The 24,582-nt window shown below is 46.4% G+C and overlaps 1 protein-coding gene across 1 annotated transcript in view; it reads left to right on the top strand.

Moving 5' to 3' along the window:
• Positions 1-24,582, top strand: part of drosha (drosha ribonuclease III) — a 106,379-nt gene that overhangs the window by 14,979 nt on the left and 66,818 nt on the right. The window contains exons 12-17 of the mRNA XM_030099589.1: positions 127-201; positions 1,915-2,084; positions 4,175-4,299; positions 8,806-8,905; positions 12,645-12,752; positions 17,102-17,209. Of these exons, the coding sequence (XP_029955449.1) occupies positions 127-201; positions 1,915-2,084; positions 4,175-4,299; positions 8,806-8,905; positions 12,645-12,752; positions 17,102-17,209 (686 nt within the window). The remainder of the gene's footprint in view (positions 1-126; positions 202-1,914; positions 2,085-4,174; positions 4,300-8,805; positions 8,906-12,644; positions 12,753-17,101; positions 17,210-24,582) is intronic.

The raw sequence follows: 24,582 nt of genomic DNA, 5'->3' as shown, positions 1-24,582 counted from the left end.
CTCAATAATTGAAGGATTGAATTTTAATTAATCACTGCAGTCCAGCAATTTGCGCTTATTATTCCAACCGTACACTTACAGTTAAGGTTTAAAAAATGAAAACCTGTGATGTGTTGTGTGTTGCAGGTCCTGATCCCGATGACGAGTCCTCTGGATGCCAGCGCTTTCACTTCATGCCCCGCTTTGTTCGCTTCTTACCTGGTGAGACTCCACACGCCCCTCGCGCCCCTGTGGCGCTCCACTGAGGGGCCGCGCTGCAGCGCAGTAACTCATGAATCCGTCAGTTTTTACATGCGTAATGCGATTCTGCTTGGATTCCTGATATCTGTATACACATCAACATTTGTAGGTTTCATTTTCATGCTGCTTATTTATTATGAATGCAGCATGATGTTCGTATCTAATCTGCTGACTATGATTGAAGATTGTAATGACAAAATCTGGGCTTATAGTATGGAGTAAAGCCTCTGAGGTCCTGTTCACGCATTGTTTGAAACGAAAAATCACAGTTTTTATGTTTACGTTTCAGAAAAGTTTCGCATTTACACGTCCACGTTTTGCACACTGTCCAGTTCCATGCGTTTTCATGTCGTGCCACCAGTGGGTGCTGTTGAACAACACACTATGTGCACAGTTGCATTTTCAGTGGCTCCGAGCACCGTTGTCGAGGTAACAGACACCCAAAAACACATCAAAGGTTTTCTACTTTCCACATGAAAACATTGGGCGATAGACTGTTTCCAAACATTACTTTTAACTCTGTATTTGTCCTCTTTCTTTAAGTTTTTTTCTCAAATTTTCCAAAGTTCTCACAATTTAGAAGAACTCATTGAATCCAGAGGGCTAAAAGAATGGCCTTAAATGAAGCATATTGAACTAAAACACATGAGTTTTTTTTAATGTAGTTTCTCAATATTTAAGGAGTAATCCAGTAGAAAAGTGATTAAAACGTGGCTCATGTGAATTTCTGCAATCGTCACTGCTCGTGTGTGTCGTTCTCAGTGTAAAGGAGCCTCATTTCCTGCAAACTGTTGCATTGTGGGACGTTTCTCATGTTGTTCCTCTTTGCCGCACATGATGGCGCTGGTGCACCATCGTCTCGCCGTGGCAGATCTTATCCCCTTATTTATTTATTTATTCAGTCATGGCAGCCCTGCCACCTACCTCCGTTCCATCAGAAAACAATTTCTCTCCCAGCTCTCCCAATTTAGGCGGCCGCCGGCGCCTAAACGCCTCTTTTTGCAAAAGAAGCCGCGCTTTGTGGCGCGATCTGCGAAGGGCAGGAGCGAGTTACATGGAAGGGGAGGGGGTGGGCGTGATGATGATGACTGCTTGAAAGTTACAGTGTGTGTGTGTGTGTGTGTGTGTGTGTGTGTGTGTGTGTGTGTGTTTTTCTAAATGCGTGCAGCACTGAGAGGCCAGTGGATTCGTGTGTGTGTGTGTGTGTGTACAGCCGAGCACTCGTAAATGGAGGTCAATCAATTTTGCATGAGTGTGTATTAAACTGACTCGGTTTGACCTGACTGATTGTGTTACTTTGTGTATTTCTGTGTATATATGTGTATATGTGTGTGTGTGTGTGTGTGTGTTTGCGATTCTGCAACACAGATTGAAATGCTATTACAGGCGTGTCATTATGTGCCTTCACGTATCGCTGTGGCATCTGAACCTCGCAGCAATGCCCGCGCTCACCTGTGCGTCTCCTCGACAATGCGATCGCGATGCACGGAGACGTTTTCCACACTATGTATTAGAAAAAAAAAAAAAAAATTGAAACGGAAAACCGCGAGTCGACAGAGGTGAAGGCGGGTTCAATGTTGTAAAGGAACAAACAATTTTCTCCTGGAAGATCAAGGATGTTTGAGCGGCGTGTTTTATGTGTGTGTGTTTGTGTGTGTGTGTGTGTGTGTTCAGACGGAGGGAAGGAGGTGCTGTCCATGCACCAGGTGCTGCTCTACCTGCTCCGCAGCAGCAAGCCGCTGGTCCCCGAGGAGGAGATCGCAGACATGCTGCAGTGGGAGGAGCTGGAGTGGCAGAAGTACGCCGAGGAGTGCAAGGGCATGATCGTCACCAACCCGGGCATGGTGAGGCCTCCTCTCAGCCCCCCAACCCCTGCCTCCACCCCCGCCTCCGCTGTTCAAGGGCGTCCCGTCCGCCCCCGGGAGCCCTTCACCTCCACCCGCTCCCATTTAACATGTGACTTCAGCATCCTCACCTATCCTCCCCCCGGAGGCCGTCTGCCCTCCCAGAAGCCTCTGTATTTACGTCTCGATGAAGTTGGTTAACCTTCCCGTCTGGCCCTCCATTTTTTTTTTTTTTTTTTTTTAAAGGATGTGCGGTAATTGTGTCTCGCTAAAGGTGAAGATGTCATCGCCAGCTAAAAGGTTGCATATGAACGGTGAATATGCTTGCGTAACCTTTGGTGTGGGTGAGTTATTGAGTCAACTGCTGCTCCTGGCAGCGCTGAATTGTTGCTGTCAGGGTTTGCAGAGTGGGTGTATAATAGTCTCCCATCCCTCGACTCCAGTTAAAGATTACACTGCCAGTCAGACAAAGTCCATTAAAAAAGGTCATATATTGAGCTTTACCTTGTTTTATATATTTATATGTTTTTTTTTTTTGTTTTTTTTGGGTGTCAAAAAAGAAATCCCAGCAGTTTCCACTGAATGTTTCTTTCATTCTATGGAGTTTCACTTTTCATTCAGTATGGAAAAAGTGGAATGTATTCAAAACACTTTAAGCCCGATTTTGTAGCTTTTCTTTTGCCTCATATATTTATATAGATGCCCGTCACATTATATTTTGATTCTATATTGATGACGGATGTTTTCAGATATTTACCTCCCTCTTACGGACCTGCGTTTTTCATAACACACAATAAACAGAGCAGAATATCACTTAAGGCAGGATAAAATGGTTAATATGAACTGTATGTGGCTTCATAGGAGCCTCTGTGTCTGGTACTACACTGTACACTGAAGCAATAAGTCCTTTAATCAATATATCGTTGAGTCACTGCAGCTGATCAGTTCTTTAATTCCTGCTCTCCTGAAAAACACACTTCCAGCAAAACCCCTGATGCAGCATCCCAAAGCGTGTAATTACACACCAGGATTATCATTCGCTGCATCAGGAGGTGATGATCACATCACGATTTCTGGACACATTTGCTGATTTTCATCCCAACGAGTTTAAATACAAAGGTGCTTTAAATCCGGGGAGTAAAGCAGGTTTTAGTTGAGGGGCGACATGCAGCCCAGCTTGATCTTGAGTGAGCTAAACTGGCTGGTAAAATAGTGCCATGATAACATTTAAATGTAAACTTTACAGTTTGGGTTTGTTGTGATGCGGGGTGTCATACTGCTGTTGCTCACGGATCAATAAAATGTGCTTTTCGAGGCCGGTGGGCACCTTAATCTGTACATGCCCTCATTCTGTGGGAGTCCCACCCTTCGTGTTGTGCCAAGGTCGCCTGCAACTTCACACCGAACGGTCCGATCAAGACCCAGCACGCTCCGCCGTTATTCCTCACTGCGGCCGCCGGTGTCACCGACCTCCAATCTGTCGTGGCACAGATACATCAGCAGCGGAGGCTAAACAGCCCGAATTAGCATTATTCAGCGCCGGACCTGTCGGGACTGTAAACAGGGCGACCACCAAGCCAATCATGTTCCTCCAAAGAGGCAGAATCAAAGTGGAGCGGGGAGGTCGACCCCTGGCTCCCAAATCGGAGTTTGTATGCAGGCGTGCGTGGCTAATGTCAAGGTGAGCCCGAGCCTCGGGCCATCTGCCGCGCAGATCAGCGCGCCTTATGTCGCAGCCCCCGTCCTCTGATCTCGCAAAACGCCTGACAGGCTAGCTGCGGTTTGGGAGGCAGCCGAGGACGTGTTGCTTGTCAATCTCCTCCCCGATAAGAGCGTCAGAAGTTCGCTCGCTACCCGTCCGACATCACTTCGCCATTGTTGTGCTCGTCCTACAAGTCACAAAAAAAATCCAAAAAAACACCCAGAGGCCTCACCTTATTACGCCCTGTGACAGGCGACCCTCGTGGCGTGGATTATTATTTTTTTTATCTCGCACAGCGACAGCAGCTGATTGAGCGATGGCTGCCTCGTAGCGATGTCTACACTGTAACCCGATTTCTTTTCTTCTTCGTCTCTGTGACCCCCGACAGAAACCGAGCTCGGTGCGAATCGACCAGCTGGACAGGGAGCAGTTCAACCCGGAGGTCATCACCTTCCCCATCATCGTCCACTTCGGGATTCGGCCGGCCCAGCTCAGCTACGCCGGCGACCCGCAGTAAGACTTCACGCAGACACGCCGATCGAACAAACCGCTTATTGAAGGTAAAAGAGGGAAAAAAAGAGGTGAAGATGAGTAGGATGATGGGAGATCGGGAGTGGCGTGACATTTTCTCATGCGTCGTCACGGGTCCCAGGTTCCCGCCGTCTCGTGCACGCGCCGCGGGGGAATACTGTACTGTGCCGCCGCATAATTGACCGCGGCGGCGCACCGGATCACGAGAGCCGCGGCCTTTTTTTTTTTCCCCCGACGATCAAAGAGTCGCAGCGACGAGCACCAATCTGACGCCGACTTGGTTTCGAGGCTCTGAATTGGAACCTGTGGGCGCCACTCGGTCGAAATCACAACTGTCAGGAGGAAAAAAAAGGGAAGCGATGAAGACGCAAACAAGAGAACGATCATTAGGAAATCCTTTTAGGCAGAACTAGTTCGCTCCCTCCCTTCCGCCTAATGCCTCCTCTCCCCCGGCGCTACGTTTTAGCCGTCTGTCCACCGAGCTCTTTCATCCCCGCTGCACCCTGCTGCCATGTCAAACTTCTCAAAGCAGCAGACAACGACAAATTTATGGATGGACTGGGACATCATTAGCCGATGCAGAAACGAGGAGTAAGAGACCGGCGGAAAGGATTTCCTACCACCGCTAATGATGCGTGTAGCGAGGGCAGGAGTCGGTGTTGATTGCGGCGGCAGCAATGCCACAGAGAGGGAGCCTCGAACGCAGCGGCAGCAGCAGCAGCATATATTAGCCCAGGAAGACTGAAGAAGCTGTGTTGTCTTCCTCCCGTCACACTGCCCACCGGACACGCTCGCGTTCAGGGCCGCCACTCGAGCTCCTGCGGCTCCATCACAACCACTGAGGCAAGAATGATGACATGTCAGAGGTCAGGGAATGTAAAGAAGAGGCAGCGGGGGGGACTGGGCGGGACGGACCAGCTCAGGAAACACATGAAGGAATGAGAAATGAGAGGAGGAGAAGGTATGCAAAAAAGTGCAAATGCAGAAGAAACGTCTCCCTTTTTTTTTTTTTTTTTTTTTTTAGATGTGCTTTTTTTAAAGTGGCCGCACTTTTGCATCTCGCTCTCAATGCTGTCGCATTCATGCCTCACTGACGACATGTGGATTCGCAGTGGCAAAGTCTCTTGTCACTCACGAGCTTGAAGCTTAGCGCATCATTTACATACTGCGCTCTGATTGGCCGATTCTCTTTTCCCTTTCCCGGCTCTGTCGCTGTACCCTCACACTGCTCCAGTGCATCGCTCTCTTACACCAACCCTGGTCGCTCATCGCGCTCACACTGGAGGTTGTTTTTTTTTTTTTCAATGCACTCTTGAAAGCAGTGGTAAAGACAGACGGCATACAGCAGGGGAGTCAAACACGTCTGAGACCATACGGCCCAGTTTCATCTCGAGTGGGCTGGACTGGTGAAATACTGCCAAAATCACCTTAAAACTTCAACTTTAAAGTCTTTCTTTGGTGGAAACAAACACCCAAAATGCAAGAAAAGCTTTGCTTTTTTGCTTGAAAGCGTCATGTAAACAGATCCAAGAGTAAAATGAAAAGACAATTAAATTCATGTCTTTATAAAACAAAAAAAAAAAAAAAAGATTTTGTCTGGGGAAAAAAACCAAAACAAATGTAACTGTTTCATTGTTCTTTCTGTGGCCTCATTCTCAGGGTACGAGGCCACATTACTGTTAGAAAACCATTTTAAAGTGAGTTTTGCATAATATGGGTCTTTTAAAGGAAAAAAGAAGCAGAGGAAAAGTTGAGAAGGAGCACCTGAAGAGGTTCTTTTACTTATTAAATATAGTCCTGCTGTGCCTCGCCTCCCCCAGCCATAGAATTATATCCTGTATAAGGAGAACCCTCAGTGCTGCTGCAGTGCTTTGCTTCATTCCCTTTCTCAATAGAAAAATAACACAGTGGAGAAGACGTATCCAAAAATACTTTAGCTCTAATAGGCGGCGGCAGTCAATGAGGCGTCTTCTCATCTTTGTCCTTGGCCTCCGGCACAGAATCATGACGCCTTTTTGACTTCGGTGACGTAAAAATCGGATGAAATGTGACACGATTGTTGGGCAGCGACCCTCGAGAAGTGGACTCCAGAGGGGAAGTTCGGAAGTTTGCTGGTGATCCGTTCATATTGGAGGATGAAGGAATGTGCGTGTGAGAGAGAAAGATGGAAACAGTTTATTAAGCATCGGGAGTCAAGAAACATGCAACTTCTCTGAATCCGCTGAAGGAGAAACTGCTCCGGACACAAAAACAATGCGGCGTCCTGACATCCGTCATGTAAACAGCGGCTCCGCCACCAGTCGTGCTTGGATATACTTCAGACTCTGAAGCGCTGTGTGGAATTAAAAGCGTGCGGCTGCGTCTCGGAGAGGTACAAACTGAACCCAGGTTCAATGAGCACTCTGCCGCCACTTGAAGACCTCAGACAAAACTCCAAGTAAAAGAACAAATCTTCAAGAAGTCTGGGTTCAGGCTGACTTCCATGCGACTCGGTGAAATAGAGTCAGAGACGGGAGCAGTGGCAGTAATAAAATGTGTCCATTACAGAAGGAAGATAGCAAATATTTCTCCAAAAGATAAAGAATTAAACTGAAACGTGAACATTTTGATCAATACAATACTTATATTTGATGAGAAAATAAACTGAATGGCCGCTATCGGAACATGCTCTGTATCTTTAAGGTTAAATTCTGTCTGCCCTCCTGTCACATCTTTACTGCTCCCTCCTCTATAATTGAAAAGGCACGATGTAAAGGTTAAGGCAAGACAGAGATTAAGAGCCAGCGGAAGATATTAACTACATATCTTATGCAGTAGATATGTCATTTTTATGATAATCTTTAATGAAGTTGTAATTCAAACCCAAACTAGCTCATTAAAATGAGTTTCCATTCACCAGTGAGAATCGCTTTACAACATGTCCGGGATTAGAATTCACACAAACGGTCGCAACACCAAATAATGGCAGATCCAACGCAAATAAGACTTTATTTCACAGTTATTACAACCAAAGAGAGGATGGAATCGTTCAGTTGGTTCATTTAATTGGAAAAAACTGTGACTAAAATTACATTTGCTCCGAGCAGATTTCCTTATATAACTGATCAAACGAGTGAGGTTGGTGTCAAATTACAGGGGAAATTCCAACATCCTCTCACTTCATTCCTAATAAATTCCTCGTCAGCTTGTTGGGAGGTTACTTTTACCCATCTTCACTGCTCATTATCAGGCGGAGAGTCGCAGCTCATCAAAACCACGTGACTTTCATATCGAGCAGAACTGAAAAACGCTGATGGCTCGCTCTTACGGAATGTCCAGAAACCCACCCTTGGTTCCGAGACATTTCCCCCCCTCTCATCGTGGCTCTTCGGCGCTACATTTCGCCTGGCATTGACCCCATCTCCCTTTAATGGTCTCATCACTTTAAACTAATGGACACTCGTGTTCGGAAGCCAAAAAAAAAAAAAATAAAAAAGAAGAAGAAGTTCAAATCAGGTTTAAGAGATCCAGTGAAGCCAGCATTGTTCTGAAACGGGGCCGGAGATGGTAAACAGTGGAGGAAGAGCAGGCAGCATATGTTAATGAAAGCCTGAGCGGAGATGGGCGAGAGCTGCGGCGCGGCGGCGGCGGCGACGCTACCCTCAGAGCACACAGCGGATCTGTGGAAAGGTCATTGGAGCGGATTGGGGACGAGGGGGCCTCCCAGGCTGGCTACTCTCTCTCTCTCCCTCTCCCTCTCTGTCTGTCTCTCCGTCTCTCGTCCACCCGGGCTGCTTCAGTGCGGAGGTGGCGGCAGGCTGATAATCGGGGCGGTAAAGCCGTCTCATTCCCCCGTCTCAGTCTCTAATGAAGTCCCCGCTATTAAAGCTCTATAATTCTTCTATTCCTCAGCACATCCCTCCTCCCCCTTCTCCTCCTCCTCCTCTTCCTCCCCTCCTTCTGTCCTCTCTCTCTCTCCGTCAGTGCACCATCGTATCCTCCGAGCGCCGCCACCTTACCCCCTCTGCACACCCCCGCTACTCCATCCCACCAATCATAATTGAATAACTCTGGGTAAATGAGGAGAAAGTCTCCTGAATGGGAGCAGAACGGTCACACTCGGCCTTCAGTGCATCAATCAGGAGGTCTGATTGAAAAGAGAGAGAGAGGGAACGGGTGAAAAGGGGGGAGGCGGCTCATATGGTGGCTACATGTCACCTTGCCGATAACTCGGTGGCTCTTTTCAGATGCAAATGAGAGCAAAGACAAAGGTTTTTTTTTTTTTTCCCACAGAAAATGAGAACGGAGCGGTTTGTGTGATCGCTCCGGAGTCATGTGTCAGGGCTGCTCATGTTTCACCACTTTCAGATTTTGTGCAAAATAAGGCGAAGTGCAGATTCTGAGCCGCTTCAGGACTCCGTGCATGCTGGATGACAGACCATGAAACGGCAAACGATTGTTGGGAAAAGTGAGCAAAGAGTAAAAGATGTCTTATTTACTGCCTTGCAGGTACCAGAAACTGTGGAAGAGCTATGTGAAACTACGCCACCTGCTGGCCAACAGCCCCAAGGTCAAGCAGCTGGACAAACAGAAGCTGACACAGAGAGAGGTGGGTTCAAACTGCTGTGCAGCAGCAGCTGATGTTCCTGCTTTCACAAGCTGGAAGTCACCCGACAGAAACAACTAGGCTACTGGAAACAAATCAAAATCTTCCCAGTGTTTCTCTTCACATTAAAGTTTTCCTCCTTTATATCTTTTCACACACTGACCCTGATGATAATGCTGCTTTGCGAGCTTTCAGGTATCTAGATTGTTGTTTTTGCTACTGGAACTGTGACCTTTTCACCAGTCACCGCTGAATCCCAGCCTCATGGCTTAGTTCTGCACTGACCAGTTTCACAGTGTCGTGCAGGTGATAGGAAGTATATTCTGCTGTTTTGACGACACCCTGGAAAAAACCGCGAAGCTCGCCTTTAATGCATGATTGGAATGAATTCACAGCTCGCGGTTAAAATGGCAGTAAGTGCTCTCCCGAGCTGAGTGTGAAGGTCAAGCCACCAACGGGGAGCGAGGAAGCGAAAGGTTTGGATTTGGTGGAATAATGGCCGCGTCGCCACGGGGAATCACGGGGTTAGCGGTGCGGCGTGTGGCCGAGGAGCTGAGACCTCTGCTGCTCGCTTTAACTTTCTGTTGAGCAAGTAAAAGTGTAGTGGATCTCAGCCACGAGGCGTTGTCTTAAGGAAGTTCTGAATGTACTGGGAAAAAGAATTACAAGGATTCCATCATTCCAACGTCTTCATCGAGATTCCTACTGCCCAGTGTCGTGGCTCGTCTTCCTGCGGTAAGAGCTTCGACTTTTCTTAAGCAAGTGGGGCTTTTCCTTTTTGGAAGTGTGTGAGCAGATCTAATCTGTTCGCTCAGACTCTTTGATACACTCCGAACCAATAATGAGCCAGAACTCGGAGCTCAATTAGCTTGTTTCCCAGGTAGCTGAACGAAGCTCTCCGACTAACAGAGCCTGACAGTCCTGCTGTCAGCCTGCACCGGAGCAATTATTGGCCCCAAACACGTGCACGCTCGCGCCCGGCTCCACCAGGAGGCATCGCTGCTCACCGAACGCCCCCGGCTTGTGTTTCAGAGGACTCTGGATGCTTTTTTAAATTTTCTTCCACCTTGTCTGAGGTGTGTGCAGCGTCTTCCTCTTCCTCTTTGATCCCCCCTCCTGCTCTCGCTCTGAAACCCACCGAGACCGGAGGTGGGCACTGTTGCAAGAGTACAGAGGAGGTGCACGAGTGTGTGTGTGCGGGTGGGTGGAGACGCCGGAACATCCATGAATTTCGTTATGTTTCCCTGATGAAGGTGGAAAAAAGAAGAAACCCCCTCTTGTACAACGTGACCCTCCGGCGGCAAGGTGCCGGCACTTTCCTCCATGTTCAGAACGGAGCGCGGGAGCGTGTTGCTTTATTATCTGGTATCTGTAATTTGAATAAGTATTGAGCCCTGAGTCAGTATTTGCGCGGTGAATTCAGCCCGGAGTCCTCTCTATCAGCTCAGCATATGTGGATTTGGGGATTTGCTCTGATTCTTCGCAGCAGATTTGGCCAAGCTCAGTCGAGCCGTATGAGGAGCATCTTTGAAAAGCTATCTCCAACTTGCTCCGCAGATTTTTTTTTTTTTTTTTTTTCCCCCCTCTTCCCTCCTTCGGTTGCAAGTCCGCGGCTTCATCTGGGCCGCACAACTTCCCTCACACACTTATTTTCGTAGTATTTTCCAGAGATGAGTGTGCATAAGGATCAGCGGCCATGCAATCTCCAGATTTGGGGGAGTGAAGCATGCCTTTGCAGAAGAACTTTTCATGTTTTGGTCTGTAAGTTTTGAAGAGCACCTGTGTATATCCTCAGAAACCGCAAAAACAAAAGCTTTTAGTATGACTTTATTTACTGTAGGGCGCTCTCACACCTCAGCTTTATAGAGAGTGACGATCTTCTTCAGTTCAGTCCTGTTGCTCTTCAGTCCAATTTCACCTGCTAATCAGGAAAAGAATTCTTTGATCGTGTCAACATGCGCAAGCTAATTTGTAATTTGATGCCAGCTTCAAATGCATGTTTTCCATATTCAGACCACTGATAACCATTTTTAGCTTCAACAGTCTAGTGAACTTCAACTTTGTGCATATTAGCATACATAAATGGTGCCTATTTATTAGCAGTGCAGAAAATGCCACCATGCATCTTTGAGCTTGTAATTTGAAACCACCTCATATGCAAATTTGTTGTCAGTCACAAACACCGCCCTCTCATAGCTCCTGCTACAACCAGCCTTCCAAAATGGCCACTCTGTCCTTATAGCAATATTCCAGGAAATGGACATAACAGCACTGTAGTTCTGACAATATACCGCGCTAAATTTGTAATTTGACATCAGCCTCAAATGGAAATTATTCCTTTTTGGCCACTATCAGCAAATTCTTCCAACTTGTGCCTCTTCCAGACCACCACCCTCTTTGAAAGCTCGTCTCTTCTTCAAATGACCGGACTGAGAAATTTCCTCCTGTCCTTCACTGCAGACTGAATCTCGAGTTTTCGAGTTTTTCCTCTTGAATCATGAATATCTCCTGCAGCTTTTCTCTAAATGTGCCCATCTGTTGTGAGAAATCCTCCGCCGGATGACCGAGCGCGGCCATAAGTAAGGAACTTGCCCCTGGATGAACCTGCAAATGCACCGGCACACGCTCGCCACAGATGTGCACTTGCCTCCCGCAGCGATTGAGTTTCAGATGGCGTCTTTGGAGTTTGACCTCGGCCTGATCCGAAACACAAACGCTCCTCTCAGCTGAATGCGATCCCCGCCATAAAAGTCCAAATATGCCCCGCCTGGCTGAAAGTTGCTCTCACCGCGTCCCCCGCTCGCAGCTCAGTTATTGACTTTCTGTGCTCCCGTCCATCGCCTGACCCTGTAGAACGCGCTGCATAATAAAGTATTTACATATCATTCTCACTTCCCTGTGATTACTCGCTCATACAGTGACTGAAGGATTTCTTGTGTGTGTGTGTGTGTGTGTGTGTGTGTGGGTGAGCGTGTTCACTTTGATGCGCAGTTCAAAGTGGGACGGCATTATTTATTCATGCCTTTGTTGTTCTTATTTCCTCCGCGAGTCGAAAAAAAAAAATTCCCGGCGTTCCATTTTAGGCGGATCACGGAGAAGTCAGACGGGAGTTGCTCCGTCGATGCCTCCTCGATCTGCAGGCCCCCCCACGTCCGACGGAACTCCCAAATCCTTCCCCCGTTTCTCCAATATCAAGAACCACGAGAAATCATCAAATCGTCCGGGTCCCACGACTCTGAAGTCTCAAGTTGACTGGAAATGCAACTTTTTGAAAATGACTCCTAAGGTTTAACTTTTTGAAAATGCAGTTTCTATGAATTTCTTTTCTTAAAGAAATTATGCATTTTTACTTGAAAGGTCATGTAAAAGCTTCCTAAATGACCTGGTCCACCAAAAATCCTTTTCCACCGCTGTCACTCATTGTAGGAAGGACTTTTGTGTTGTTGTTTGTGTGTATTTGCAATGGTATATCTGCTGGGAGGGGGCTCCTGGCGGGGATCTGGTGTGGTGGTCCTAATGGGGAGACAGGTGTGTGAGTCCTCAGCCTCTCTGCTGACCCGACGTAGCGCCTCAATTAGCCAGAACCAGCCGGGCTGTCGCTTCCCCGGCCGTCCGCCGCGCAGTTTACTGCGTGTGCCAGCTCCTCTGCGGAGGGAAGGGGGGGGGGATGGGGAAGATGGGAGCCGTCCCCGCAGGCTCCGCTCCAGCCGATCAATAATTGACGGGCTGCTTGTTTTGGCAGGAAGCTCTTCAGAAGATCCGTCAGAAGAACACGATGCGCCGTGAGGTGACGGTGGAGCTCAGCAGCCAGGGCTTCTGGAAGACCGGCATCCGCTCCGACGTCTGTCAGGTAGCACAACGTGGATCCCCTGCATGAACAGACGCGCACACACACACACACAGCAGTGAGACATCCAGTACAGAGTCTTCAAAAGATGTACAAGATGTACGGAAACCTTGGAACTTCTAAGAGTAGAAAAATATTACTTGAAAATAAACTTTCTAATTAGAAGATTAATTTAGACAAAATTCCATTATATTTAAAAAAAAAAAAAAAAAAAAAAAAAGATCTGTTCAAGTAGGTTTCATGATCAAGAAGTAACTTATTTTAAACAGAAATTGCATTTTCACTCGACGCATCCCAGAAACATGTCCCGGCCCTGAAGCCCGTCAAAGAACCGTGAGGTTCTGAATCACGCGGACCCAAAACACTTTCCCATTAAGTCTGATGGAGACAACCTCATTTTCTATTCGGGTGTTTTCCGCCCCTTGCTCGGAGGGTAATTGGCAGCGGCGTGGTGCTCGGCCCCCGGGCGGCCCCTTCGCAAGTTTCGGAAAAACAATGACGGGTGAGTTGGATCCCGGTGAGCCAGACCCCCCTCGCACTGCGGAGAAAGATCCCATCCATAATTGCCGTCCAATTATATTTGCTTGGAGCTGTACGGCTGCGACTAATTGCTTCATGAATAATTTCAGAGAGGAAAGACTGTGTCTCCATTTTTTAATTTTTTTTTGAAAAGTAGAAATCTGATGTTGTGTCACGCTGCATATTACACGCAGAAATCAAGCTCGTTCATTCATTTTGCAGACGTCCTGCAGGATTCACACCACTTCTGGGCCCATCCGGCAGGCACAAAGTTTTCAAAGCCCGACCGGCTTGTTTTTCTCCACCAACAGATTTAAAAAAAAAAAAAAAAATTGCGTTTCTTCTATTCGCTGCATTTATTTACTGATTATCGCTTAGTGCTCGTCACATAGCCGTGTGGCAACACGGAGGGTTTCGGCTCTTTGGTGGCGGGTAGGTGAGAGAAGGAACGAGCGCAGATGCTAAATTGCTTCAACACTCAACGTCGCAGGAAGTACGTCGTCTTGCGGAGAAAGCAATTTAAAAGTGAAGAGCCGTAAAGCCTGGAGCGCCACGACGGCTTCTCCGTGGCACAAGACGCGTCGGGATAAATGAGGGCGGTCAGTTTATTCTTCAGAGGGGACTTATTAAGCTGCTCCGCCGCTTTTCTGCCACAAATAAAACACAGCAGTGCAGAATGGAGTTCTTCAGCGAGAGCAGCTCGGCCCAGTAATCACCTAAACGCCAACTTTATTTGTGGTGCTGCAGATTATTAACAAGGTGATGGTGAGAAAACAAAGAAGATTTAGAAGGTGTAATCGGAGCCACAGTGGGGAAAACATTTGACTACGTTAAAAAGGGGGAGAAAAAATAGCATACACAAACTATTCTGGAAGGACAGCTTAGTTATTACATGAAATAAATGCTGACACTTGAATAAAGAACTTTCAGCTAGTAAAATAATAAATAAATTGTATTACAACAATTTAATTTTCAATGCCTGATAAATAGTAAAAAGAGGTCTCTCTGGATTTGCAGGCAGAAAAATAGCTTTTTTAGGATTCTATTTAATATACAGTGTAATTATATGGATTTTATTTAGGTTCTAGTGTTTCCATGAAAAATGTCTTTAGAGATGCGCAATTCCGTATCATATTCTCATTAATATATATGTCTCTCTTGCAGTGCTTTTGAGCTAAAGTTTAAAGGCTAATCTTCTCCTGTAATACCCATTTTGACCACATGGTGGTGTAGTGTATTATGTTTTATGCTGATATTATGTTATTTTAACTGTCAGTAGCTGCTTTAACAAATGAAAAATAAACATACTATAGCTTTTTGTGTGTGCACTATTTTTTATTTTATGTCTTAATAGGTGCCAAATGCTCATCTTTTTTTTTTTTTAAATGGGAAAATTTTACATGAAATCCTGGCCTATTCTACTAAAAAGAGGCAATATCTGGCTTAAACAGCTCATTTCAGACAGCTGGTGAACTGAAGGGCAGCATAAACCGCCAATAGATGATTGAAACACTAAAAAATGACGATACAGCCTCCTCTCGGAGAAACGCTTCGATGGGATTAAACCTGAACAACAGGTGTGTGTTTCTCTGATATCACATTTTAGCTAATAAACCGCCAATACAGGCCATTAAAGAGCAGTTTAAAATTAACGCCAGGAACGTTTCTGCCGCGGGGGACGAACACTCGGGCCGACTTTTCTCGGTTGGCCCGTGTCCAAAACGGACGGAACGCCGTCGTCTGTGACAGTAAATCAGAAAGTTCCCACCTTTTAATTACTCGAGTATCAAGTCGGAGTGGCTGGAACCCCCGCCTCCCTGCAGCCATCAGAACAGGTCAGGAGCTGCAGACACGGGCCGAGGGTGGGGGGGCCCGGCTTTGTTTAATTGGCTGCTTAACAAGGCCTGGGGACAGTGTCACCACGGGCCCCGTGATGGCCCCGGGGCTACGTGGCAGCGCCGCTTGTAGCCGCCGGGCCTCGGGGCTCACCCTCCCCGGCAGCACTAATTAAAACATGCACGGCTCCCTCCTCTCTGGTGTGGTGGCACGGGGTTAATGTCTGTACACCAGCCTCCGCTACACTTTCTCAGCCACTCCGAACGGGGTCGGCCTGATAGGCCTCCGCTAATGATTCTTGAGATTGGCTGCACAGGCTGTCAGACTCATTTGCTGACCGCTGACTGTTTTCGTCTCTCTGTTGGTGTCAAATCCTCGCCGCCTGCAGCAGTGCTGCCGCCGCCACCCTCCCTCAATATTCTCTGACTTTGTTGTCCTCAAACTTTCTACCTCTTAATGTTAGAGCCTGTGAAACGATCAGTAGAGATTGTTGGAGAAAAGTTGACCAGTTGATTTGTCTTGTTAAACCATGTTGCTCCACTTGGTGGTGCGGCGAGTTGCTGTATCGTTCTGCCAGTGCCATTAGAACGAACAGGAAAGTGTTGGCACTCATTGAAACAGCTAAATCAAAAATCGAAATGACTCTCTACTGTCATGAAAGTGATGTTACAAGACCTGGAAGCGCAATGACGTCCTAAAAAGTGTGAAATAATGAACTTATGTGGATCGTCCATAAGCGTTAATCTCGTGCAAAAAGCTCCAGCTCAAAGTCATAACAGGAAGTGAACGGGAAATGACACGTGAAAAATCACAGGCATTTGGTGCTTCTGGTGTTCTCAATACATTTGATAGGGACGTTTTCCAAAAGTTTGTGGTTGAGAATTTACTTGGAGGAATAAACAGTAACATCCCGTGATTTCTGCATCCTGCAGGATTTGCACTAAAACCGCCGCACAAGAATGGACATTTTCAGTGACCCCTAACATCCACCAGGACAAACATCCAAAATCACAAACCTTCCAATTAAATGCTCTAGATTCCATTGAGGTGTTGAAGACCTGGTCTACACAACGTTTTCAAGAGAAGAAGGAAGATTTTCTTTGTGTTTTTGGTGTCCGTTCACATGACCGTTGCGCTCGGAGCCACTTTTTGAAAAACAGCACCCAGGTGGAACGCTACTGAAACACTCTGTGGTAATGCAACTTTTTGAAGACATTCCAACTTCTTCTCCATGTAACCAGGGAAAAGCAGAACCTTTCTGAAGTATAGACACTGCACATGCACACCAGAGCCTCGTAGTCCTGCACTTGGACAAAGACAAGAATGGCGGCCGCCAGTGTGGCATTGCTCCCAGTATAGTTCTCTGAATGCGTGTGTGGATTTATTACATATATTTTAATTGGCTGACAGACCATCTGTGTGTTTATGTTGAAGAAAGAGGCAGGTGCAAAAAGAAACATTATTTTTCGCATTTTTCTAAAATGAAAGTATAAAAACGTTGCTTTCTGCCTTGACTCATTGTGTAAATGGATCCTCTGTCTGGTGATCCTTGAAGTCGCGGGGCCTCCACTCTGATCTGTTATATCCCTTCAAGGGTTCCAGCACCACGGGCTGAGGACGGCTGCTCCCTTCTCTGCTCCTTCACCTCGTTCTCATCCAACTTTTCCCCGTCTTTAATGTGCGTCCGTGTGCTCTGATGTGACAGTGTCAACATGTCAGAATGATCTTCGATCCGTCCGGCCCGTCCAACGCGCTAACCCCCCCTCAGTCGCCCGCCCCTCGTGCTGCAGACATCGAATTTTTGATTATTTCATCTCTCTGTTGCCGAGCTCCACTTAATAAATAATGACGGGCTGATTGATTTCTCCCTCTTTCATTCTCCCTCCACAATCTCTTCATCACGAGTTCTCTCCAAAACACGCTTCTCTCTGATGCGAGGCATGATCCCCATTTTCCGTCTCATTTTTCTTTCATTTCTCGCTGTCCTCCCTATACAGCACGCCATGATGCTGCCTGTTCTCACCCATCACATCCGGTACCACCAGTGTCTCATGCACCTGGACAAGCTCATCGGCTACGTCTTCAAGGAGCGCTGCCTCCTGCAGGTGAGCCACCGCCATAGCAGCCGGCGTTGAAACGGGAAGTCAGTTTTTCCCCAGCATATATGCTTCCATGTGCGTTTTGAATTTTATGAATAAATCATAAAATTACAAACACACTTAAGTGCAAAATCACAAGTGTAATGCTGGAGTAGTTGCAGACAGCGTATGAAGGTTAACTAGAATTTCAAAGGTCGAGAAGCTGTTCCTGAATCCGTCCAGCGAGGTAAGACACCTTAGGAAGGCCGTTCTTGGTGTTCATGTACATTTTTGGAATATTTCTCAAGTGTAGCCTCCCTAAAATTAAAATAAATCAATAGGCCCAAGGTGAATAAAGGTGTTTGACTGAATTCCGCTAATGCTACCTGTTTAATGCTGTTTGCTTGTCTGGCTAAACAATGCTAAGTCTACCTCACTGATGCTGCTGTGAAATTAATGTAGTCACCGGTGACATGCTGAAGATGACTGTTGCGCTAATGCTGCCCGGTTTAGTCATGAAAATCATTAGCTCACCTGTGCTAACATTACCTTTGATCTCCTCTGAATATTGTTTACATGTCTGTCTAATGCTACCTGGGTGTTTCTTGTTAGATTATGCGATTGCGACAAGTGTAAATTACTCAATTACTTGTATCATGCTGTTTTCGGCCGAATTATCCCAGTGCCATCAGTTTCACTCAATCATTATCCTTATTCTACCTATCTCAATAGCTTAATTACTTCCAGTTGCTGGTATTTGATGAAACTATGCTAATACGACCTATTTTACTCACTTATATTACTGGCAGCATGCTGTGTCCGGCTATACTGTGCTAATACACCCTGTTTTGCTCATTTAATTATTAATAGCGTTCTTGATGTGTGTTTAATGTTCACACTACTTACCTCATTAAGTTTTTTTTTCCATCAGTATAATGTATATGTTAAAACGGAGCTGATTCCACCCAGTGAACTTGCTTATATTAATGCTAGCATGCTGTGTATGGCTACATTAAACTAATGCTACCCATTTACTGACTTATTTGTTAATGGGACCTGCTTCGTTCACTTATTTGATCTAATATTTTACCTACCTAGACCTTCCTATCTTATGTCTGTGGTGTTGAAATGGGGTAACGGACTAATTGTCTCTGGAAAAAGGCTTTGTTGTATTGTTTTCAGGTGTTTCATTACTGGGAGGTTTTTGCACCTCAACTCCAACTTGGGAGCTACATAAAACCGCATGACCTCCCCCTTACTCCCATTAGACTTGGCGCCTATAGGCGGCATGGTAGATAACTAACAAGACTGATAACACTGGGTAAATCCTCGCAGTTCTTTTCGGCGGTTTGTCGTCGGCAGGTTTTAGATGGCTCGATGAGGGGAGGGAAAAAAAAACAAAAAGTAAACATCCAGCGCAGGAGCCTATTATTCGCTGAGATCCAGGGAGGCAGAGATTCCCTCATTACCGTGCCCGATGCACCTCTGCAGGGATAGTTCAGGTGGAAACTCCGGCGGGGTGGGGGGGGGGAAGAAGGAGGGCTGAAGAGTCAGTTAAGGTAATGCACACAGTGGCCTGAGTCATATCTCTGCAGCGAGCCGCCCGGCTCTGCTGTGAGCCGCAGTGACAGTAGTCAGGACAACAGCAGCCTCCTCCACAGCGATGCCAGCGCTGCCCGTCAGGTCCGCAGCCCGGAGCTGTGTGTGCTCTCCCAGCGAGCCCCGCGGCCGCCTCCAGCAGTATTGAAGAGCTGTCATAACCTGATACATTAGAAATCAATGCGTTGCAGCCTATACATAGTTAAAAAGAGGGAAGGATGCATTAAGATTCGCTCAAGGCTTGAAAGTGCGTGCGTGCGTGCGTGTGTGTTGGTCGGTGGCCGTGCCGCGCTGCGAGCGTGTTTACGTGTATCGATCGGCGATCGGGCTTTTCTGTCGTTTGCATACTGACATCCTGTCATTACGGGGCACTAAAAGGGAAACACTCACTGGCTGCGAGGCCGACCGGCGGCGCTGACAAGCCGTGCCCCCTAAACCCCCCACACACACACACACACACACACACACACACACACACACACACACACACACACACTCACCCCACTTTTCATGGCACAGTCCGCCCATCCAAGCTCAGAGTCTCGGCCTCTCGGGGAGAAGTTAATGGATCTGTCCCTCAGCCGCTCTCATTCAATTCCTTCGTCTTGCAGAGACAAACGGACAAAAGAAAAACAATCATTTTGTCATAACAGCTCGCGCACACGCCGCGTGCGTGTGTGCACGTGTGGGTGGTCGCGCATCTGGATCGTAGCTGCATCGCAATCCTATTCAGTGACATCTTAATACCATGACATTGTCTCTTTTGTTTTTTTTAACCTGCGTGTGTTTATACGTTCATGTTTAACCTACGTTGTGGGGCCAGTTTCACCCTCTGAGGACCTTTTGATGGAAGTAATTTCTCAATCTTTATGTTTAATTTTTATTGAATTGAGCTGAATTTTGGTTAAAATCATTATGCTATAATCTTTAACTTCAAACACCCCCGTTAGACGTTTTATGTACATTGTGAGGACATACATGTATTAACTAACCGTCACTATGAGGACATGAAGCTTTTTTGATGAGCACATGTTTCTTTGACACTACGTTACAAATAAAAACACCACCTGCCACCTGAGCTATCACAATTTAAATGTAAAGTCACAAGTGAATTACAGAATGTGTTTTTTTGTGTGTATGTTGCGTGTTTTTTTTGGACAAATTCATTTAATTGTCATTAAAGTTTGGTATTTAAACATGCTTTAGTATCGAGGTGAGACAAATAGGAATTTTGGCAGTGTAGAGCAAGTCGATGTAGCGCGTGTGTCTGTGTGTGTGTGTGTGTGTCTGTGTGTGTGTGTCACAGACAGGTTGTCACTACAACTACAGCTGAAATGACCCAAGTAGGAAGCCATCATTGTTGGACTTGGAACACCTTCCTCATCTATTGCACACACACACACACACACACACACACACACACACACACACACACACAGATAGGTTCAGACAGCGAGGAGTGCGCCGGTGCCTCCTCAAACAGCCGTGCTCCCAGTCAGTCTGAATCTCTGATCCGCCATCACTTCTCATTTGCCTCCTATCCGTTAGGATGATCACATTTAATGAGATAAATGTTTTCCTGTGACAGTCGACTCATTTAACATGAGCGAAAATCTGCTAAAAACTCTTTGATAGCATTACAGATGAGCTGCACTTTGATAGGCGCTTTGTGTGCGCCGAATTAATTCGCCCTTAGTTGCGTGTGATGTAGGGGTGAACAAACTTTTTCAGACAACAGATTGAGGTTCTTCGAGGGGAATGCTCCACTTAAAATCTGTCTTTGGAGTGTGTATATCAGATGCCCGAGGCTGGAAAGGTGCTTCTATTGCCAATAAATCACTAAATAGGGTGCTTCTGTTAGCAGTTCCTAGCTGGGGTGGGAGACAGTGATAGCATGGCACAAAAGCAGAATGCTTAGCTGGAGAAACGCAAAGAGTGTTTTGCTTTAGGGTTGTTTGTGAGTTTGTTTGTTTTGTTTTTTTTAATATGATTTTTGTGTTGTTCTGTTTTTTTTGTTTTTATTGCTACAGCATGACATCCCGATGTAACTCTCGTGAGTTCGAGTCGCTGTCTTTTGTAAAGTGGCAAGTTACATACTTTACCACTTTTCACGGCTCCGGAGTTTATCCTGAAAGTGGAGCGATAGCGACCCGACAGGCAGCGGCATGGCGAAACTCTCTGCGCAGCAGAAATTCCTGAATATCATCATAAATATTTATTCCATGTGACAGTTAAAATCCCAATCTAAACCTGAGTGCTTTTTTTAAAAAAAAAAGTCAGTTTGACGTGTTATAAAATATACAGTACGCCGAGGTGGACTTGAAAAAAACATATTAAAAAGTTGATTCGATTTAAGCTTTCATAGTAGCAGCTAAACAGATAATAAGGCAGGTTGTCCATTTAGAGATTATAGTTAGAAAAGTACATTTTATTAAATATGACAAGATTGTTAGGTCGTTTTTTGTTTATTCATAACACAAATATAATACCAAGGTGTAAGGAAAAAAACTACATCAGATATTTCTTGATTTTGCATGATCTAATAAAGTTTGCAATCTAAGTAGTTTGAGGCCAACTCGCCTCGCATTATTATTTTACCTCCTGATGAGGCAGTGAGTTTGGATGAGCATGTTTCAAGTGAGAACACATCATTTTTGTGCGTTGATTTCACAAAATTTTAGCATTTCCATGGCCATGTGTTGAAAATGATGTAGTGCTCATGCCGGGCCACAAGCTGGCACTGTTGGATGCGCATTAGCAGCGTTGTGTTTTACCCATTTTCGGGATCTCCGAACATCGTTGTCATGTAAACAGACACAACACACACTTAAAAACCATTTTTGGTGTTAATGGGGCCTTAGTCAAGCTGTCTTACCTTTGTTCTTTCATCAAAGAACAACTGCATAAACACGTAAAGCTGACTTTTTTTTTTTTCTTCTTCAATAATGATGTTTGGCATTGAAATGATGACTCCAGTTCTTCACAGCCAACAGTAAACAGTCGAAACGCTCGTGGCTTTACATAAATTCTCCTTCTAGTACCTTCAGTGCTAACGTCACGCTGTCCTGGTAAAGTCTCGGGTGAGTGTTTCTGCCGAGAGGGGCCGGACTTTGTAGGCCATGGTGGCTCAGAGACAGCTGATAGTTGTGGCTGCGCAGGGTAATGAGGCGTCCGACCCATTAAAGTAATGAGAATTTATCCCCCCCCTCCTTTTTTTTTTTTCTTGCGAGAAGAAACAGCTGATCATCTGGGGAACCGCGGGCTTGGAGCGGGTCTGCGCAAGAATCGATGCTTGTTTCCAGCTCATTCTCTGTAATGTTTAATGAAAAGGGTGAGAACATCGGGGAGAACATACCGTATGTTGTAAATGTGTAATCACCGCGCTTCTGCTGCACGCTATGGAGGGCGCAGTGTGCCCGCCGCCGCCGCCGCTGCTGCTGCTGCTGCTGTAGGGAATGACAATGTGATCCTGGCATGAGGCAACTGACAACAACCCAGCCTGAGAGCCCCTCTGCACTCTGCGTCAGCACCTCCCCCCCCCCCCCCCCCCCCCCCTTCCCCCGCCCGGCTACAGCCCTTTGAAGCTCCTCTTCTGAGAGTCTCCCTGTTAAACATTTAACATTTAAAAGTTAGGCGGGGCGGGGGCTGTTACAGAGACATGTGTTCACGGTCGCTGCGCGCTCTCCCTCGCTCAGCACACTCCCTCACCCCACCCCACCCATCATCCACCCCCCTGTTGCTGCATCCTGATTCCTCACTTTTGACCCATGCTGACAGAATGAGAGGCATCACAGAGGATCTCAATAATTTAGCGGTACAAGTCCTCGGCTCTGATATCGCACGCTTTTGTTTGTGCGCCCGCATGAATGCGGCTGTGCCTCCCTGAAGTAGTGTAATTTGATTGTTTTCCTGTTCAGGGCAGAGGCAGCCCACCCACGTGTTCGAGGGCCGTCCTGAATGCTGCCTGCCTGTTTGTTTTTCTCATTTCTTTATTTAATGTTCAAAAATATATATTTTAATGTTACATATTGCAAAAAGTGTCAAAGTAAATGTTGTTGAAGCTTTCTCAGAGTGCAGCCTCAGAAAATCTCTCCGTTATTTCCAATCAGATGCATCGAACCAAAACATGTCGTACTGTCACACTTCCTGAGTTTGTTGACTGTGTCCGGAGATGGATAATGGTGTTGCTCTTCCTCACAGTCCACAACAACAATTCTACGTTTTTGTATGAAATCTGTGCAAGAAATCAAATTTCTGCAGGTGTATATTTTCCAAACTGTGTGTGTGTGTGTGTTTAGTGGGTGGGCGATATTAAGCTTGAGTGGATTTTTCTTTTGTTCTTTTCTTTTTTCTCAATGTTGACATGTTAGAAAGCAAGAAAATGACCGAGTGTGAACATTGAGTGAGGTAGAAACCAGAACATCTTCAAATGGGTCCAAACTGCAGCCCTTGTGGGGTGTTTCCAGCCTGTTCAGATCAAAAGTGAGCAGGAGAGGCAGGTAGCTGGATAATGGGCACCATTTGGTCCAGTCCCGCAGACGAGCTTCTGTAGCTCGGACGTGGATGTACGTTTGTTATGCATGAAGCCGCGGAGTGTTCAGGACACCCATCCCGACACTTTTCTACTCCCCAAAGTGGCATCAGTGAAGCATACACCCAAAGTGGAGCATTGATCGTCGTAAGAAACTGGTTTGATCTGACGGAAGAGGTTTTGTTTTACGTCATGTGGATCACTGGGCGTGTGTGTGTGTGTGTGTCACTTACCTGACAAACACTCTATATTCAACAGCACGCTTCCCTTCAGAGGTCTCGTGGAGTCTCTATCTCATTGGATAAGTAATGGAAAGCTATTCAATTTAAGCCAGTTGTCATAATGTTATAGCTTGTTGAAAGCTGTTTTGATATTGTCCAGATGAAGACAGCCCGAGTTTGTTTTTCTTATCTACCGCCGCTGGTTTACCTTTGCACTGTAATAAATAATGCAAAACTACATTGTTGAGGTCTGTTAGCCGAGCAGATAGTTGGCCCATCAGTCTCCCTGCATGTGGTTGCGTGAGCAAAAAAGCAGCCCGATTCCAGTCAGGTCTGCCGCTCTCCGCTGAACGATGATGTTTATTTTTATTTCGCCAAAGGCGGTGGAGCGGCAGCCGAGGCAGTGATCACTAAATCCAAATCACTCCGATATGTTACGCAGCCATTATGTTGACAGGAACAGTTGCAGATGTCAATCCTCTCCACAGATTCGGCTGCGGAAAGCCGATACCGCTGCAGGACGTTAGCTGCGAGAGACCCGCGGTGTTTACAGTGGAGCCGATGTGTTTTGGCGTGATACACTTCCTTCGGCGTTCCCAACTCCGCAGTTTTGGGCCGCGCAGTCGGCAGCCGCCGACTTGTATCTGACACCTCGCGATGGGGGAGGGTGGAGACTGCACCGAGGCGCGCTTGTTTGCCGTCGTTGTTTTTATTTATATTTTTTTATCAAACTGTCAGCGCGGCGCTGAGAATCGCAAGATTTCTGCTTGTGTCACGTCAAATAACTCTCGTTTTTTCTTTTTCCGCCGCTCAAATCGCTGTTACTCTTAACCACAGGGAGACGAAAAAAAGGGGAAAAAAAAAGACACGATCGGTGTTGAATTTGTCACTTCTGTGTTCAAGGCTACAAAGCTGACGGCCTCTTGAGCAACTATAAATATTGAAACCTCTCTGTTAACGTTTTACATATATATCTCATTGGAGCCTGAAATTGATTTGAAGTTGGCGGAAAGGAGACAAGCATTTTGAAAAGCAAGCCCTGGGGGGAG

The sequence above is a fragment of the Salarias fasciatus genome, chromosome 9, assembly GCF_902148845.1.
Source record: "Salarias fasciatus chromosome 9, fSalaFa1.1, whole genome shotgun sequence".
Classification (NCBI taxonomy): domain Eukaryota; kingdom Metazoa; phylum Chordata; class Actinopteri; order Blenniiformes; family Blenniidae; genus Salarias; species Salarias fasciatus.
The sequence above is the reverse complement of the archived record's forward strand: the minus strand, read 5'-3'. Positions and strand labels throughout refer to the sequence as shown.